This window comes from Anolis sagrei, chromosome 1, assembly GCF_037176765.1.
Source record: "Anolis sagrei isolate rAnoSag1 chromosome 1, rAnoSag1.mat, whole genome shotgun sequence".
Taxonomy (NCBI): Eukaryota; Metazoa; Chordata; class Lepidosauria; order Squamata; family Dactyloidae; genus Anolis; species Anolis sagrei.
The window spans coordinates 136894713-136908517 of record NC_090021.1 but is presented as its reverse complement, the minus strand read 5'-3'; the positions used below and the strand labels follow the sequence as shown (position 1 = coordinate 136908517).

The window sequence follows — 13805 nt, the reverse complement described above, 5'->3', positions numbered from 1 at the left end:
GTACTCGATGTGCTTGAAAGGAATTATTATTGTCTTGTTTCCTTCTGCAATTTTGTATTTACATATTGTGGGTATAGCTGTATTCTATGACCTACTTTTGTGAAGAGAAAATGGGATGCAAATTATTTTTAAAACATGCCTTGCACTGTATCTTATCTAGTACAGACACACACCAGATGTTGGTCCTTGAATTCCCACAGGGACTTATGCATCAATGTTTAAGTACACATCACTGATAAAAAAAAAGTCAAGGCCAATTCCATCCTGCTCTTAGTGTTAAAATAGCATCCACAATTATAACAAAAATGCCTATCTTATTATATATTCTGGGCCATATGGCAATAGAACAGATTACCCACCTTCTTGACTCCTTAAGACCTCATTAAATTTACAGCACACGATTTCTGAAATACTTACTTATTCATCTCTACTACTAAGAAAACTCTAAAGAAGCAGAGAGACAGTGTCATAATGAAAAGCAAGAAGACAACCTTAACTTTTACTATAGCTTTATTGTTATTGCAGTAAGTAATTCAGTTCACTGAAATTAAAAAATGTTTTTATTTAAGCAGAGCTATAATGGCTAAACATAAATATTTTAGGACTATGTGCTAATGCTTTTATACATTCAATTGTGCCCTAAGACATTTTTTTTCAAATTGATATTCAGCTACAGCAGAATTTTTAAAGTCATATGAGATTATACCAGTACACAGTTTATACAGGAAATCTGAACAAGAACCAAATGCCCATATTCTTCTTTGGAGTTAAGACTCGTTGCACGGAAATCCCTATAGATGAAGTACAATTGTAAGAATCAACAGTTTCTACTCATAATTTCGAAGCACTGTTTAAAATAGTGCCTCAAAATGAAAAAAATAGTGAGATATGTTGATTTAGATAGATGAATCACAAGTTAGTGTGACATGTTGATTTACCACCTCATCAAATAGGCTACTTTGCCTGTCGTATGCTGCTTGCTCCCTCCTTTCAGGATGAAGCCCATTACGAAGTGCACATGTACTTCCAGCCAAGCTCTGTTGGGAAAAAGTAGAGCAAAATATGTATCTCAGTGATGAGGCAACATGTGACACTTCCCGTGTTGTCTTCAGGACAATGGAAGCCAGAGAGCAACATTTACCCCCGTGAGATGGGGTTTAGAGTAAGTCGCACAAATTTAGGGTGTGGAGCAATGGGTTCTCCACACCCTCCATCGAGAATTCGCCACATTGTGTGGCAAATCCATGGGCCTTTGTGATGAGGGCCTTAGATAGGTATATGTATCACATTTGTGTGTAGGATTGCTGAAAACCATTTAATTGGATTTTTCATTTTACATTTATCGCTAGCTGCCATGAGTCCCAATATAAAGAGAAAAGCAAGATAAAAAAATTAAGTAAATTAAGTAACTATATAACAAAACTAAAAGTAAACCAGCTCTAATAAGCTTGGGGTGGGGGTATTCTCAAATGGAAATCTATCAAGCCTTAAGTGGAGCTTCCCCTTCCAAATGTAGCTGTGGACAAATCCACAAAGACAATCAAAAAGTCAACAAATAAATGCATGTCTAAAACTTACAAAATTACAATTTATGGGAGCACATAAAATGCCTTTATGAACGTTCAGCACTGGCTTCCCTTATAACTAAATATATGAACTCCCCATGGCACATATGGAATAAAATGTGCTAGATACTTTAGATAAACTTTGTCCCAGTATACAAGACATACCAATTTCTTACTGCTAAACATATCAACATATATTACATTTGTGTGCATTAATGTTTGTAGCTAGATTTTTAATAGCTGTACTCAGTTAACATGTGATGATTCCTAGTCACCTGAGAGGAAGAAGGGGAATGTTAAAATGTCAAAACATGTGAGAATGTGTAGCTTGATCTGTATTTTACAGTAATTTTATTTAGTGGCTATGATTTTATCTCCTTTCTCTCAATACAGGGACTCGTGGTGACTAAGAATAAATTTTAAACAAGTAATAAAGTTACTTGTTAATAGGAGTCAAAATGTAGTTAAATTGTATCAGATCAATTACGTCAAGACACTTTGCAAAGCATGGGGCTACGTCCTTAACACAGGACAGAACCTAAGAGTAAACTACAACTGTGCTTAAAGCAGAAATCCAAAAAAAAAAAAAAAACAAAAAAACAGGAATTAGACACAGAAAGGCTGATGCTTCTCTCATTGCTGCATTCCCTATGTAATCTTATATACATAAGATTATAATCTTGGCCCCTCCCCCTTCTGGCACCAACGGCTGCTCTGGCCAGAGAGAAGACAGAGGGGAGCAGAAGACACTGCCATCTTGTCTTCTGCCTATATCATCACTTGAGAGGCCCCTCCCCCTTCTGGCACCAACGGCTGCTCTGGCCAGAGAGAAGACAGAGGGGAGCAGAAGACACTGCCATCTTGTCTTTACTAATAATATAATATAGTATATTGTATATACATATAATATTTATAATATTATAATGTAATACAATATAATACTAGTAATAATAATTCAATATTATAATTATAATTATATATTTAATTACATGTAATATTACTAATAATATTACAATATAATGGTATAGTGCAATATAGTAATATATACTGATATTGTACTTTGCTAATAATATAATATATTGTATGAAAATATATATTGTAAGCCGCTCTGAGTCCCCTTCGGGGTGAGAAGGGTGGCATATAAGCGCCGTAAATAAATAAATAAATAAATATACAAGAAATTCCATCTTCAGTGACAGCCTATCACAGTATTTCTATCAAGTACAATGTACTGGTGTGTTTCATAAACTAGTTTATTTTTATTTTGCATTTCTAAAAGTATAGACAATTACCAACCATCATTAGGGGTTTTAAAAAAATATTAGCCTTTGTCCACCAATGTCACAGAAGGCAGTCAGAAACAAATATGGCATTCCCTTCCTCTATTCTTTCAAAAACAAATCAATATTCAGCTAACTGATAAACAGCACAATTAAGTCAGGAAGAATAAAATACAATGGAACAAAAAACGGCAGCAATACTTCATACTGATTTCAAGTTCATTGATCTTTGTCTTAAAATCTTAGGAGTATGCTGGAATATTTACACAGCAACATTGGCATTTTTCCCTGTAAAACAGTTGACTCATGTCCAAAATGATTATGTGTTTCTAATACTGCAAATCCTTTCAGCCAGGTTTTTACCTGGAAAGAAAATCACTGAGAGAAAAATATATAAACAAAGGCACAAGCCACACTTGTTTACACACAAAGAAAAAAAAAGGTTTTGAGTCGCCCTAGGGCTGAGAGCGACGGTTAATAAGTGCAAGTAATAAATAAATAAATATCACAAAATAATTTTTCAAAAAGAATCAGGGTATGCTTCTAAACCAGTGATTCTCAACCTGTGGGTCGCAGCCCAGCAGTGGTGGGCCACAAGAACGAAATTCCGGTCCACAAAGCTCCTTCCTCTTTATTTATTTTATTTTACTTATTTTATTTCCGCTCTTTTCCATAGAGCTAACCGGTCCTGCCCCTTTTGGTACTAATGCTGGAGAGTGGTGCCTGTTCAAAGTGGGCCCTGTTCAAGTGGGCCCTGGTCAAAGTAGGCTCTGGTCAAAAAGAGGTTGGGAACCACTGTTGTAAACAAACTAGATCTTGCTGTTTAGTTCTATTTTCTTAAACCTACCTTGTTTATCCTTAATGTCTAAGGTAGTGTTCATAAATAAAAACTTCCAGAGAACCTGTCTGTAGGCACTTGGATAGATTCCTGCAAAGTAGAGGAGAGAAATTAAAAAGTGTTGTATATGGAAAAGAGAGGGGAAAGCGCTCAGGCCTTCTGAATTAATGTTTCATTCCAGACCAAGTGGACACTGTTAGCATTAAAGAACAAGGTTCTCCCGAGATCATTCTGAGCAGAGAAAATGATTACAGAATTAAAATTAAACTGAGCTCAGTCCTTTCACAACAATGTCCATTCTTGAACTGCCCCAAACACATTTTGTTATTGATACAGTTCAACTGCAAGCAACAAATCTGTTGTTTTACAATTACATATCTTAGCAAAGTATACCCTAATCTACTTTCAACCCATCCCTAGCCTATCCTGTGCAAAGTCCTGTGAATACTTAGGTCCCATCTACACTGACATATAATGCAGTTTAACTGCATTCTGAAACTGCATTATATGCCAGTATGGATTAAGCCTTGGAGACACTATTAGAAGTAATATTTAAAAAATCAATGGCCATATATAAGTTGGGTTCAACTGTCCCTACCCTTTCCATGTTATGCTATAAATTCTGTCTTGTCTGTCTCTTACTATCTCACACACAATCTACCTAGCTATTATCTGGGAATTTGGTACAATCCATATATCAATATAGCAAATTGCATTCAGCACCACTTTCGACTGCTCTTGTGGTTCTCAAGCTGTGTGAGTCCCCAGGTGTTTTGGCCTACAACTCCCAGAAATCCCAGCCAGTTTACCAGTTGTTAGGAATTCTGGGAGATAAAGGCCAAAACATCTGGGGACCCAAAGGTGAAAACCACTGTACAGATAAACTTGAGAAACAATTCTCCAGAGCTGGCAACTAAAATGGGCAAAAGGAGCAAAAGCTATTTTAAGAAACATTTGAAACTGACCTCTCTCATTAAGTATTTATGTGTTTGGCTCTCTTCGTGAATCTGTATCTCTGCAATCTTGAGAGTCAGTTCAGAAACAGCAGCTTCATTTCTGTCACAACCATTGTCAACTACACTTTTGTCATAATTAAAGCAAATTCCATTGCTTCTTCTGTTATCACATGATAATGTCTTCTGGTCTCTTTTTTTCTTAGAATGTTGTTTTTTGGAAGGTTTCTTTCTTGAAATTTCATCAGCAACACATTTGAAAGGCAAATCTTTTTTTTGTAGATCTGACAATACACTTTCTGCATTAGAGCTCTTCCGACCAGGTGCCTGAGACAGGTCACAAAGATTTTGTGAGTTCAGGAAGTCAGTGTTTGCACAATGAACTGACTCAAAAGAAGCTGTTTTAGTATACACTGCACAACCAGAAGCAACCAATGTGTCTGCTGCGTTGTCCTGCCCGCAGAAAACATCTACCCCTAATTTTAGTCCATGATGGTGCTGACTGAACTGGAATGTGAGATCTTTTCTCTCAAAAAATTCTATAATTTTAAGTTTTGCATCATAATTCCAGTCATTTCCACCAGCAGGTGAGATTCCAAATAAACAGGAAGGATAAGTTAATCGTGGTAAGCTAATAAGATTTTCTGGGATAATTTTCAACTTGTGGATATCAGAGATAGGAATGGAATCTGATAATCCATCATCAACAAAAGTAAGTATTAAAGTATTGGAAACTTTTGAGACCTCAGAAACTTCAACTCGATTCCATTCTGCATCAGCCTCAGTCTTTATCAAACAACAGACACCAGGAACAATGAACTCCTCTGGCATAGTTGCCAAGTTTTCTGGAAGGCTGGACAGTAGCATAAACAATGTTTTGAAATCTTTAAAGGAATCTTCTAACTGAATGCAGAAATCTGAGGGGTCAGTGACTGATGTGACAAATCCAGCATACTGTTGATTCACCTGGAATGATGCCCAAGCAATTAAATGTCGTCTGAATGACAAGTCTGGTACTGTTTTATCCACCAGTAAATTTTCTGATATATTGGATCCTTCTAAAGAGCTATGCAAAATGTGTTGACTCCAATACTCCAAAAGCAGAATCTCATCTATTAAAATGTCTACTTCCCAAATAGAAGCCAATTCTATGTATTTAAGAAATAAGAATGTGAAAATATGATGTTTCAAAATGGATGCCATAGTCTCATAAAACAGACCGCCTACATTTTCTATCCAAATCCATCTGCAAAGCACCGCATTCCTTGGGACACTTCTGATCTTGCCACTCAACATCCGTACATCATGTACTGACACCACTTCAAGTTTTCCCAAATCCATGAAAAATACCAACATATGCTCATTTGAAATTCTTTTAACAACTTCAGAGCGATACCATTTCAAGGTTTCCTGAGATTTTGTCAGGCATTCTAATCCTTCTGCAATGTTTTCTTCTGCAAGTAAAAAGTTCTCCCTAGCATCCTGAGCAGCCATCACATCTAAATCAGCAAGTATTTGTGCATCCTTTTTCAATATTACATAGAAGTTTCCATTTCTTGTCATAAACTGTATTTCACCTATTTCTTTCTGCCCAGGTTTTATTTTTTGGTAGGGAATTTGAGACAGACTTTCCCACATATCTGTGATCTGATGACTTGGCACAGGTATTTTCTGTAAACTTATGCTGGCTTCTATTTGCATTAACTCACTTATAATAGATACACCATTACAGAACACATTGATCTCCCACTGTTGGTCATGCTGTTGCAAAAATTCAAATACAAGCTGCTGATCATCTACTTTACTGGACAAGTAGGCAGCAGCATCACTACTCCAGCTTTTATCTTTGGCTTTGCTAAGAAAACAATGTATACTGAGTCTTGGAAAATGTAAGAAATCCTTTTCCATCTTAAAGATTTTTGATGAACTCACTGTTGATGTGTTACCATAATCAATAAACTCTACTTCAAAACACTCTTCTGATTTAATCTCTTTAATAACAGCTCTATATATGCAACAGTCAAGTTGATACTCTGCTAAAACAACATCACCTATCTCAAGATCAGCAACTGTCTCTGGCTCTAGAGCCAGCTTGCCTTCATTCAGTTTCTCAGCAAGGTGCACAATCATATCTTCATGCTCTGCACAATGAACATAGAAACTTAATGGACTTGTTACAAAGGAAATGTAACCTAAAATTTTGGAATTTGTTTGAATAGGATCTTGCTTAAGACTAGAGTACTTTGGCCTACAAGCGCTACTCCTTTCTTGTTCAGATGGGCTTAATGTCAGTACAAGTGATTCAGTAGTCTTATTTTCATTCACAGCTAATTTGTTATTAGGGTGATCAATTGCTTGAACCAAGATATCTGCCTTTTTTGAGTTTACTGGGAGCTTTACAGGCTGTTTCTTAAGGACAATGATTTCTTCTCCAAATGTACTTAATTTCTCAACACTAGCACTGTTTTCTGATCTTGTGTTCATTTTAACTTTATTTTTGACGTTTGCTTGATTTGCATTTAACTTTACTTCAGGTATCATTTTCTTCTTCGTGGCAGACTTTTCTCTACCCCTGCTTATAACTTTTAGGTCCTTGTCACCCTTATTTTGCTTTAATAATTCTTTGATCTTCCTATTTATTTGTAGATCTTTATCATACAATTCCACAGCAAGCTGCCCATCAGATTCTTTAGATACTATCACTGCTTTAAGATTTTTGCTCAAGTAATTCTTTTCAAACCACTTGTTTATTTCAACTGGGATTTCTGTATCTTTTAAATCTGAGAGATAACACCGAATAGCTTGCATAGGGGCAAAGAGTAATTCTGAAGCATGTTCTGGAATAGCAACCAAATCATTTTTGGCAACTAACTGTTTATTTCCAAAGTCCACAAAGTAAACTTGACAGTAATCTGATGATTTCACGGGAAATGCTAAAGCTCTGTAGAAGAGGCCATCTTCAAAATACTTGGCCAAGCATATCTTTGTTCTTATTTTGTGTGTACCATTTGTCATTTGGATAATCTCTGTAACCTTTTTCAACAGCTTGTCTATATCCTCTGCATTTCTAGTAAGCTGGCAACAGAATTCTGTAGGGCTGCATATATGGCTTACAAACACCTCCTCTTCATTTCCAATTTTTATATTAAAAAGTGAATAGTAGAAACTGTACAATGAGAGAAATGGTGTGAGTGATCTTGTACATTCAAAGGAGTTGAACTGTATGTGACTGCGTCCTATGAGAAACTGCTGTATACTAGCAAATGGAGTCCGCAACTCAACCACATAATATAGACCATGGGGACTCATCATTAGCGCAGCAATTGTACAAGTCAGTAGCTCATTGGAAGATGAGACAAAATGTTGGAAATCGCTATATACCTCCTCAGTCCAGTTGAATGGATCAAAGATTAAGGATTTGCTAACTATATTAAGACAACATGTGAATGCTTGACATTCCAGTGTCAGAAAATCTGGAAGAATAGCTTGAAGGTCTTTCACCAAAACTTTTTCCCAGTTGCCATAGTCTACAAATACAACATTAACTTCAGTTGTTGATAAATGTTTCAATACTGCAGCTCTGTACCACTTTCCATTCTGAGAATGTTTCACAACACAGGCAATGTGTCCATTTTCATATGGGGTGTTTTGAGCATTATAATGACGTTGAATTTGCTCCATCAAGTTATTTAGCTCTGGCAATTTATTCTTGATCTGACATGAAAAGTGACCTGGTGAAAAACTATGAGAACACACCACATCAAGTACAGTTCCTGGTTCAAATATAAACTCTTTATAAGGCTTCTGAATGTCAGTTTTCTCAAATTTTCTTCCACATTTATTATAAAGTGAGCTTTCTGTCTGCGTTGAACTAAAACCAGACTCTTTGATGGCGTGATCAATATTCAATAATTTCTCATTCTGACCAGCACTGTTACATGTCACAATTTTGTTCTCCTGAGTACAAGATTTAAAATTTGCTCTTCTAATGTTATGTTTTGGTTCCTGTTCTGGGTAAACACTGATTGCTTTCAGCAATGGATGCTGTTTTACTTCCCATCCTGCATGTCCAGCCTGAACCATAAGTTTGAGAACATCATCTTGCTCTGGGCCATTCCCACACCGTACATGGACAATGTACTGATTTCCTTTTTTTTCAATGGGGTGGAGTGTGAGTAGTTTGCCTGTCACAATGTTTGCAAAATAGTCACTATCTTTATTCAGCCATATGCCTTCAATTGAAACTGCATTAGCAAGGGAACAATATATGGCTAAAGCTGGTAATTCCTGAAGCTCAGGGAGCAAAATTCTCACATCACAAAGAGGCACTATTTCAGTGTTCCCAAAATCCAAAAAACTAACATCAACACTTCTGTTTTTCACTTCTGTGATAACAGCCCTGTAAAAATGCTTATCTTGACCAGACCGGGCACAGCACAGCTTTCCAGGTTCTGGGTTTTCCAAAATTTTATCATCCGTTTCATCTGCATCATATGCATCTGCTATTTTTTTCATCAATGCTTCAAATGGATCTCGACAATCATTAGTTTGAACCCAGAATCTTGATGGATTCAAAACATGCACTGTAAAGGCAAGACAGTCAGACTCTATTTCCATTTCTGCTGTCTTGAAAGACATTTTCGAAGGCGAGCATACTAAAGGAGAGTCCCTTTCATCTGAAGAATGTCCTGACTCTATGGTATTCTTAAAACTACATTCAGAAAATGCAAGGCTTCCCCCAGAAGTTGTGTCCCTGCATGTGTAAAAGGGTTCCTTGTTAACAGGACAACACTGTGGGACCACATTATCTTCCCATGACAGGTGTTCAGTATTCATTACATGATGTTTATGCAAAGTAACATAATACAAGCATTCCTCAACGTTGAAAAGATCAATCTGGACATAAACAGGACTTTGCCTTAACAGTGTCTCCTTAAAAATTTCTAGTTGATTATGTCTTACAGATTCTTCCTGATCATTGAGACACGAGAGTGCACAAGTGAATGAAAACCCAGGCATGGAAATGAATTCGGGTTGAAGCTTCAAAAGGTAATTGGGTGGTACAGCTTCACAGCTGCCAAAATCCATAAACCACACCTTCACTTTGTTATCAGGAAGTAGCTGCTGTATCACCCCTCTGTGCCACTGACCATTTTTTCGTCTTGCTGCACAAAGGACTCCAAGACTCTCAAAGGAGAGATCACTTTCTGTGCTAAGAGATTCATAAAAGGAAGACATGCGTGTTGCCAACATATCCAGCTCCATCTTCTGTCTCAGCAACTGGCAGTAAAATTTACTTGGACTGACTGCCACGGTTATTTTTACTTTCTCCATCTTATCAACAGATAAGAGTGGCTGAAGACTTTGCAGAATTTGTTCTGGTTCAGTTCCAGCACTGAATAATACAGAGTCTGGCTGTGTGTATTTCTGCTGCAGTAAATCTGGCATTTGTTTACAAAGAGACTCCTTTGGAAATTCAGTTAACATTTGTACAATAAGACAGAATGTATCTCCATCAACAACTTTTCCCAATTTCAGGTCAACAACATCACTGGTTATTTTTGGCACATCGAGGAGAAATGTTTGATGTGGAAGGATGGCTTGTATTTGGCCTTTAATCCGCATGTTTCTGAATGCTGAAAAGTAATTGAAAGCTTTTGGAGTCCATTTCTCATCAGCTGGTAGCACATTTGCAAAAATGCCCAAAACCATCTTTGGAGGCAGTTGAAATAGCTCATCAGTGGCAGAAGCAATGTGACTTTCATGAACTGTCAATACTCTCCCACTGTCTATCAGAAATACCTCATAGGTATAGATCTTTTTTTGTACTACTCTTCCCCTGGACCATTTTCCAGACTTCGGGTCTTCGACTAAACAAGCCTCACCAGTGCCAATGCTTTCTTTCACCTTTGGCACCTGCTGAATTTCACTTTGCAGAATGTGGTAGTCAATCTCACATTCTGTGTAATACTGCCCTTGAAATTTCACAAGAACTTCATTTGGGTGGTAGTATATGTCAGTAATCTTCACGTCTACCTCTAGAAATTTTGTTGAAAAAGATGAATCCATTTCAACTGCAAAAAAAAAAAAAAACACAAAATGTGACATAATCAATAACATTTTTAAAAAATCAGGACTGCCTTTAACAGTGCCCAAGTTCCGTCTAACTTAGATCCATCAACTCTAAACAGCAGTAACACCTCTTCCACAGACTCATATTAATTTTAATACATGCAATGAAATATTTCACTACGAATCTTTTATTGACATAGAATATCTCTTGTCTATATTGCATAACCTGTTCTCAGAGGTCTGAATGTTTTCCTGGCAAAATACATCAAAATCACACTGCTGTGATGCAGCAGTGAGGATGGTCAGGAAATCTTGTGAAGACTTATTTTTCACTTTTGATTTATTTTATATTTTAAGAAATTCGAAAAATTATATTTATCTTATAGGACACAAGCCCAAAGCTCTTCATGGCCAGGCCTTTGCTGCAAGAAACGAGAAAGTACAACAAAACTTCAAGAATGGGACAAATACCCAAAGTCACCCAATTTGTGGCATTGAATTAACTAGCCTCTTGCCCAAAAATATATCTATATTGTGTGGTGATGCTATAATTTTATATAAAAATGGAGAAAGTCAAGGGGAAAACCATGGGAGGACTGGTGTGTGTGAATATGTGCCTTCAAGTTGCCTGTTGATTTGTGGCAACTTTGAGAATGTAATAGGGTTTTCTTAGGCCCCTTCCACACAACTGTATAAAATTTACATTGAACTGGATTATATGGCAGTGTGGACTCAGATAATCCAGTTCAAAGCAGATATTGTGGATTATCTGCCCTAATATTCTGGGTTATAGTTATATGGCTGTGTGGAAGGAACACTCAGAAATTTGGTTTTCCCAGTTCCTTCATCTGAAATATAATCCACAGCCCTTGAAGCAGTCTCCTTTCCAAGCACTAACTATGCTAACCCAGTTCAGCTTCCAAGATAGGGCAAAATAGATTATGGAGAGAATCAACATAAAGAGAGGACCCTTTGGATACATGCAATGATTTCGGGTAACCCCAAAGGCCTTGTCACACTATCCTGAGACTCTGGCTTCATCTACACTGCTCTATAAGCCAGGATCTGATCCCAGATTATCTGCTTTGAACTTGGTTACATGAGCCTGCACTGCCAGATAATGTGGGATAATAAAATAATTGTGATAAGATCCTGGAATATAGGGCAGTGTCGATCCAGCTTTTATTTTAGACCCCTTCTACACAGCCATATAATCGAGATTATCAAAGCAGAGAATCCACAGTATCTGCTTTGAACTGGATTATGTGAGTCTAAACTGCCATATAATCTGGTTCAAATCATATAATCTGGATTTTATATGGCAGTGTAGAAGGACCCTTCTACACTGCCATATAATCCAGAATATCAATTAAAATAGGCCCCTTCTGCCCTGCCACACAAAATCTACATTATCTACTCTGAACTGGATTTGCTTTGAACTGGATTACGTGAGTCTATTGTCCAGTTTAAAGCAGATAATCCGGATGTTATATGGCAGGGTATTTTAATTGCCATGGGAACGACCTATGGAATCCTGGGATTGGAAGTTAAGGGGGAGGGGGAGTTAGTGTTCCCAGCCAATGAACTCTCAGGCCTTACCAGACAATCTCCACATCAACACTGACAAAGAAACAACAAGAAATACTGTTTACTCACAAGCATAAAGAAATTACATATATTAGAAACCAATACTTTCTCGTTACTTTATTTTCCAGATCACCAGGCTAAGTCACAGCAACCCATGGCGGGGGACAGCTAGTCTAGTATAAAAACATGAACCTCAGTTTACAGTTATGGCATTTAAAGCGACATTGTATTTTAGTGAAGAGCCCCAACTCTCAAAAGCCCCAGGGCCCTTCCAGACACCCAAATCACCCAGAATATCAAGGCAGAAACCCACAATATCTGCTTTGGACTGGGTTATCTAAGTCTACACTGCCATATATCCCAGTTCAAAGCAGAAAATGTGGTATTTTATACAACTGTGTGGAAGGGGCCCCTGCTATCTTGGCCAATTGTCAGAAATTATGAGAAATAAAGTCCTTCCAAACAAATAAAAACAAACAAACAAACACTGAAAACACAAACTTTGGGAGTCGAGTGCACTGTGATAAGGCCCTGACAGCCTCTATAGGTGCATCCACTGTAGGCTTAATACAACGTGGCACCACTTGAAATGCTGTGGAGTCACAGGGATTGTAATTTTGCAAGGCCATTGGCCTTCTCTGCCAAATGGTGCTTCAGCAAACTACACATACCGGGTTCCTATAACACCGAAGGCCCTTCCACACAGCCCTATATCCCAGAATATCAAGGCAAAAAAAATCCCACAATATCTGCTTTGAACTGGGTTTTCTGAGTCCACACAGCCAAATATCCCAGTTCAAGGTGGATGATGTGGGATTTTATTCAGCTGTGTGGAAGGGAACTGGGTTATCTGAATCCACACTCAGATAATGTGGGAATTTCTGCCTTGATATTCTGGGATATAGGGTGTGTGGAAGGGCCCTGAGCAAGAAGTGATATCACATGGCATCCCTTCTACAGTGTAGCTTTCCCAACGTTTGGGAAAACCTCCAGGAGTTTTTGGCTTCCAATTCCCAGACCTGCTGGGTCAATAAGGGATGATGGGATGTGCAGTCCAAAACAGCTGGAGGGCCACAGTTTGGGAACCACTGACTCCACTGTTGTCTGACATCCCTTTAACTGAGGCCCCTTCCACATAACTGTCTAAAATCCACATTGAAAATGTGGGGTTTTCTGCCTTGCTATTCTGGGATATAGGGCTGTGTGGAAGGGCCTTTAGATAACCCAGTTCAAAGCAGAAAATGTGGGTTTTTCTGCATTGCGATTCTGGGATATAGGGCTGTGTGGAAGGGCCTTCAGATAACCCAGTTCAAAGTAGAAAATGTGGGTTTTTCTGCATTGCGATTCTGGGATATAGGGCTGTGTGGAAGGGACTTCAGAAAACCCAGTTCAAAGCAGAAAATGTGGGTTTTTCTGCCTTTATATTCTGGGATATAGGGCTGTGTGGAAGGGCTTTCAAATAACCCAGTTCAAAGCAGAAAATGTGGGTTTTTCTGCCTTGCTATTCTGG

The 13805-nt window shown here is 37.8% G+C and overlaps 1 protein-coding gene across 1 annotated transcript; it reads right to left on the bottom strand.

Moving 5' to 3' along the window:
• Nucleotides 1-543: 543 nt before the first annotated feature.
• On the bottom strand, nt 544-10705 carry TDRD15 (tudor domain containing 15). The gene is made up of 3 exons (XM_060786989.2): nt 4649-10705; nt 3693-3773; nt 544-1037 (listed from the first exon to the last, which is right to left on the bottom strand). Exons 1-2 carry the CDS (start codon nt 10703-10705, stop codon nt 3723-3725), a joined length of 6108 nt encoding a protein of 2035 aa, XP_060642972.2. The 3' UTR covers nt 544-1037; nt 3693-3722.
• Nucleotides 10706-13805: the final 3100 nt, after the last annotated feature.